This window comes from Narcine bancroftii, chromosome 1, assembly GCF_036971445.1.
Source record: "Narcine bancroftii isolate sNarBan1 chromosome 1, sNarBan1.hap1, whole genome shotgun sequence".
NCBI classification, from domain to species: Eukaryota; Metazoa; Chordata; class Chondrichthyes; order Torpediniformes; family Narcinidae; genus Narcine; species Narcine bancroftii.
The window spans coordinates 41609350-41615901 of record NC_091469.1 but is presented as its reverse complement, the minus strand read 5'-3'; the positions used below and the strand labels follow the sequence as shown (position 1 = coordinate 41615901).

The 6552-nt window shown below is 42.3% G+C and overlaps 1 protein-coding gene across 6 annotated transcripts in view; it reads left to right on the top strand.

Moving 5' to 3' along the window:
• The window catches only part of snapc3 (small nuclear RNA activating complex, polypeptide 3), a 77325-nt gene that overhangs the window by 49996 nt on the left and 20777 nt on the right, over positions 1-6552 (top strand). For 5 of the 6 annotated variants that reach the window (XM_069924822.1, XM_069924811.1, XM_069924801.1 and 2 more), the window contains one exon: positions 3384-3548. In XM_069924822.1, coding sequence (XP_069780923.1) covers positions 3384-3548 — 165 coding nt within the window. Of the gene's footprint in view, positions 1-3383; positions 3549-5317; positions 6375-6552 lie in introns of those variants that run through there. The other variant, XM_069924833.1, reaches the window with a different exon arrangement.

Sequence of the window (6552 nt, the reverse complement as noted above, 5' to 3'; positions counted from 1 at the left end):
TGTACTGTCTTTGGGTGGGCGGCCTCTGAATCTGGCTTAGGGATCCAGGGTGGGTTGGTTTGAGTCCAGATGCGCTGCCTTGAGGCGGTTAATGGTAAACTTGTCCTGCCGTCCGCCAATGTCCAAGGTGAAAACGACACTGTCATGCTGCAACACCTTGAATGGGCTTTCATAAGGGCATTGTAGGGGTGTCCCTTGCTGTCCTCTCTGCACGAAAACTAATTTGGTGGACTGCAGGTTCGCCGGGACGTGGCAAGCTGGAGAGTCGTGTCGTGAAGTTTCTGTCTACCCGTTTATTCCCTTAATCACTGGAAGACATCTAGAGTACTGGGTTGTGGGTCGGGAGGGTTGAAGTAAATGTGCCCAGGTTGGTAAGTGGGGAGCCATACACCATCTCGGCTGACAACGCGGGTAGGTCTTCTGGTGCTGTGTGAATTCCTAATTGCACCCATGGGAGTTCGTCCATCCAATTTGGGCCTTGTAATCGAGCTTTCAGGGCTGCTTTCAGGTGGTGGTGGAAAGGTTCGACAAGGCCGTTTTCCTGCAGATGGTAAGCCGTGATGTGGTGTAACTGGCTGCCGTAGAACTTGGCTAGGTTGATGCAGAGCGAGGATGTGAACTGGGCCCCTCAGTCTGAGGTGATGTGGGTTGGGACTCCAAAGTGTGTGACCCAAATGGACAAGAAAGCTCTGGCGCAAGTCTCTGTATCACCTATGGGCAAGGGTATTGCTTCTGGCCAACAGGTAAAATGGTCAATTAATATGAATAAATACAGTACACCTTGGCTCACGGGGAGTGGACTGACAATATCCACGAGCACATGGTCAAAATGGAGCTGTGCTGGGTCAAAGCTCTGGAGTGGGGCCTTGGTGTGTCTGTGCACTTTGGTGCATTGGCAGTCCAGGCAAGTCTTAGCCCACAGTGTCGTATCGTGGTGGAGGCCGTGCCACATGAACTTGTCTGACGGCAGGTAGACCATGGACCTTATGGAAGCATATGATGGACCGTATATTTAGTCGTACACCCGCTATCACCACGTCGCGGGTAGGATAGGTCTCGGGAAGCCTGTGGACATGTTGCATAGTAAAGTCAGGCTTCCCGGTGAAGGACTGAAATTGCTAACCTTCAGGCTATTGATGGTGGTAGGTAGGTCAGGGCGTCTGCATCCTCTGCTTGGTCTTTGGCCAGCTGAACAACATTGAGCCCTCCTGAGGTAGCGGCGATGGCCAGTCTGAACAGTGTGGTCGGCTGCCACTTTGGATTTGCCTGCGACATGGCGAATGTCTGTTGTATACTCCAAAATGTAGGAGAGGTGTCGTTGTTGCCTCACTGACCACTGGTCCGAAACCTTGCTGAGTGCATGGGTGAGTGATTTCTGGTCTGTGTAGGCGACAAAAACCCTTCCTTCTAACGTGCCAGAAATGTTGTATTGCTAGGTACAGGGCCAACAGTTCATGGTCAAATGCACTGTACTTGAGTTCTGGTGTCCAGCGATGTTTGCTAAAGAAGGCTAGGGGGTGCCACTGTTCATTGACACCACGCTGACTGCTCTGTCTAATGCGTCTGTTGTAAGGGTCAAGGGGAGGAAGAGTCTGAACTGGCCAAAGATGTGGCCTCTGCCAGTGCTGCTTTGGTTGCCTGGAATGCTTCAATGGTTTCGTGTGTCCACTGGAGTGCCTTGTTGCCAAGTATGATGAGGTCGAATAGGGGTTGCATGAGGGTAGCCGCTCCTGGGAAGAAATGTTACTAGAAGTTCACCATCCCTAGGAATTTTTGTAGGCCTTTGATTGTGCTCGGTGTGGGAAAATGTTGGATGGCTTCCACCTTATCCGGCAGGGTGTGGCTCCCTCTCAGGTGATACGGTGTCCCAGGAAATCAATAATTTCCAGGCTGAACTGGCTCTTAGCCAGGTTCACAGTGAATTCGAACTCCTGCAACCTGTTGTAAAGGCGAGTCAGGTACGTCCTATGTTTGCTGGCATTACAGCTGTAAATGAGAATCTTATCCAGGTAGATGAAGATGAAAGAGGTCCCTGCCAACCACGTCCATGAGACGCTGAAACATCTGGGCTGTGTTTTTCAGACAGAAGGAATAATAATTTTATACTGTGATGCTTCTTAAATTTTTTGCATCCAACCATGTGAATATTCACACTCACCCTCAAGGTTCAGTTCTTTGTGGAATTTTCGAGCTTTACAAGCAGACCTGTCAATGGTATCAATTCACTTCTTTGTTGTCATACCCATTCAATAGGCACTTGGTCAATATCTACTTTTTTTTGCCCTATTCAGTTTTCCTTTTATTCATCAGTCTGTGGTCGTCACTCTCGCTGTAAAACTTCGACTGTTCTTTCTGGTCATATGGTGGACGATCCCACACCATAATCTTCTATTAGACGATACGCCACTATCAAGCTTCTGCAATAACTCCACCTTCTGCGCAATCTATAAGGAAAGATATTTCCTTTTCTGCATCTTACTGCTACCCATAGGGGACTCTTAGCCTCTGTGGAGCCTATAAACATAGCTTCTGACTGGTAGCATCAACTGGGAGGGTGGGTGGCAATGGTGCGAGGGCCTCTTATAAAGTAATAATCAGGCACCTTACAGGGGGTTGCTCCTATGAAGTGAGAATTTCACTAATTAGTGACACCGTGCACCATGAGGGGCCACTTATGAGATGATGATACCACAAATTATTGATGCCAAATGCGATGGGATACACGGGAGTTGAGCGTGAGTTGTGTCATGTTTGTTGCCAAACTCCATCTTTGGTGCACAGATCTCATCTACGGGGGTGGCGGGGGGGGGGGGGGGGTGCGGGGTAATATAGTGTCTGTTTTTGTAGGTTGCTCACTTTCAGAACTGGATAAAAGGTTAGACACCTGTACTATAAAAGTCCTATGCCTTGTTAAATGGGGCACATGTAGACTTTAAATGGTATCATGCCATAACAAACTTTCTGGCCCAAAATAAATCAATTTTGGTAATTCCATTTTAAAATTGTGATTTTTGAAATACTTTTATTTTTCATTGATGTGGCATTTTATGTTTGATACACCATGTTTAAGATGCAAAAAAAATCAAATTTTCTCTGTAAATTTTTTAATGTTAGCTTACTGACATTGCAGGTTCTAGATAACAGAGATCACTTTAAACAGACAGCTGACACCAGGTACATGAAAAATGAAGGAACTCACGGTTGATATTTATGAGGTCATGCTTATTGTCATTGTAAAATGGCTTTGTTTCATCATTGATTGCAAACCTTGAACATGTAATTACTTTTGATGAAAATCTTGCATTTATATATAAATATAGCTCCCTCTAATTTAAAGAGCAGTAACTTCATTTAATTATACTGATTTATACTGTTATTTTTAGGACCATTATTGACTGGGCAGACTCACATGACAGAGGTTATGGCAAGTTTCATGCAGCTAAAATGGAGGACTATACTTTCAATGATATGTGCATTAAAGTTGGCTATCCATACTTGTATTGTCACCAAGGAGATTGTGAGCATCTCATCATCATCACAGATATCAGGTATTTAAATAAACTTTGGGCTCTTAAACTCTAATTTTTTTTGCTGTTGCAATAAGTTGTTAAAGACCAACCATTTCAAGTGAACTTTGTAGATCTGATAGTGTTTGAAGATGAGTAATCACTAACTAGGAGACTTGTAGAATGTTGCATTTAAATTGCAGAAATCTTAGTTTAATTTGTCCTTTTAGCTTGGATGTACAAAAAATAACTCTCTACCAGTTTTTTGTTATTCAAACATTTAGTTTTTGCATAGGATGATTTAGAAAGTTGCCTTTGGCAAAGTGATTCTCTTTTGATACACAATTATTAACTGAGCATGTCAGCTTCCTTTAGCCTCAAGTAATATTCAAAAAATAATTTGGTTATAAGTGGTTAATTTTAAACAAAGATGTACATTATATGTTTAGAGACATTGTTTCTCCCTTTTCCTTCACCCAATTCACTCACCTGAAATATGATGGCACATGATATCAGAAGGTGTTGGTGCTTATATTTAAAGGTAAAGGTTCCATTATTGTCATGTAATACTGCATTTAGAAATAAGGAAGACAGAGTTGCCACTTTGTCAAGCGCCCCTTATAGAAATGAGACCCCAGTGAGGATTGAACTCGTGACCTCTGGTTTACATGACCAGTGCTCTAATCACTGAGCTATTAGAGCCTTTATATGCATTCTTCTACTAAATATCGTCTAGGTTTCCAATCATAGAGAGAATTTCCCATTATTACGAGCCCAAAGGACTTCAAAACCCAGCAGCAATAAATATTTACCACGACAAATGGTTACTTAAACAGAAGTTGTTTTTAATTATCTTTAAACATGAAAACAGAATCAAACTTTAACTTATCTCTATTAACTTAACTAATCCAATTTAACCCCCTTCTAATTCTTAGCACATGTGTATGTAATGTGTGTGTAAATTTAAGAAAAGTTCTTTGATTCACAGTTCAATCTCACTTCTCATTCTTCTAAGTTCACTGGTTGCAGGCAATTCTTACACTGTGCACAGAATTTAACATGTATAAAGTTCACTAGGCTTTGGTGCTCGAAAGGTAAATGGTTACCGCTCAGGAAGGTTCTTTGTAGGTTTGCAGAGAGAGATTTGTTGTTCCAGGATTTCCACAACTGAGGTACCACCATTCGTCACCTCACTGTCTTCCTGATGAAACTTGTCCCATCAGGGTTCTCCAGATGATAACCTCTTTCAGGCTAGCACAGAGTTCCTTTCTGATTCCCTTATTCCAAGAGAAACATCAGACAGCACTTCCAGCCATCTGCCTCTCTGGAGCTTCTGTTTCAGTTTCAAACCAGTTTCTCCTGGTTGTTTCAGCTCTGACTGATCGCTCTCTCGCTCTCTCACTCTCTTACTCTAGTGCTCTCTCTCTTTCTCTCTCACTTGCAAAACCCCCTCCTTCTCCAGCAAACAATAGGAGTTAGTCTTCTGCTTCCATCTCTTGTTATTAGGTAAACAAGAACCCAGGAGTGACCTTTGATTGAGCACTTTGCAGAAAGGTCGAAGTCTTGTAAAAATGTTCAGCACAGACGACCTGTCTCCTGTCCATTCATTTCATAACATCATTTCAATTAGCACCTACTTGTGAAATGTGCATAACATTTTCCATGGTTTCTGTAAAGTCACTGAATATGAATTCTTCAGTATTTCAAATAAGATCTGTTTTAAAATGTGTGTGTATGTATGTAACCTACTCTAATTTTACCAATTTATCTCCCAAATACATCTACAAATATTACATCATTACCATGGTTAGGCTAGACCTTGTGCAATATCCACAAGCATGCAGTTACCAGCACTGAGTTCCAGAAAGTGCCAGCAAGAACTCTATAATATCTCGCTACCATCCAAAACTACAGCAATTTAGCAGTGGTGGAGGAGTTCAATGAAAGAATGAACTTGGGACTTTCGTGTTTGGCGTGCTCATTTGCTGTACCATTAGGAGAGCAGTTGGAGGAATTATTTGTAACTACTTTGTCCTTTACACGGTTTGGTAATAAATTTAACATTAGTGTGCAATTCTTCAGAGAGATTTCATTGATTTTATTGTTATCTCATTCCTACTGTTGATGCCATATAAGATCATAAGACCATAAAATATAGGATCAGTAGGAGGCCATTCAACCCATCGAGTCCACTCTGCCTTTCCATCATGTGATGATCGATTTTCCCCTCAGTCCCACTCTGATCTGCCCTCCTTTATCGAAAAAGATGACAATTTGATATTTTTATCTATCTGTAAGCATTAAGAGCTTTGCTGCATGGTTGATTTAACAGTTAAGAAAAGAAAGATTTGTGCCTTAATTGTTTCTAACATATATTTGATAACATCATAGAATCATACTACTTGGAAACTTCCCAGTCAAAACAACTTGTCAATGCCAACCAATTGGCACCATCCACATTTATCCCATTTTTTTCAAACACTTGTCCTGTAATCTTTCTATGACTAGCTGTTTTCAACTTGTTTTCAGCTATGCCCTCCACCAACACCACCCCCCCGCCCCCCCACACCTTAGGAATCTGCTCAAAGTTTATGGCCCCCTTTCCTGTGAAGCAGCTGGGTTTTTTTTCTGTATTTTTCTCTTGTTTCGACTGCATTTAAAAAAAAATGTTTCATGAGGTGAAAGGAAAACCAGGCTTTTACTTAAATGTGCTGTGGTCCCCAGGGAAGCCAAAGGAGAATAGTTAGACTAGATTAAGTGCTCAACTCAGCTCTTTAAATATTCTCAGCTATCCCACTCTCACCACTCTCAGACAGAAATATTTAAGGTACTTGGCAATCTCTAATAAAGAAGGCCCCCTTCATTCCATCTTCCCTGAATATGTATTCATTAGTTTTAACTATCTTTGATGGGGTGGTGGGGGGGGGGGGGGGAGGGAAGGTTCTTACAGTTCACCTCATCTATACCTCCTCATAATTTTCTACATCTTAATTGTATCCCTTCTTGACCATCTTTGCCCCTGGGAGAACAGACCTAACTGGCTTCT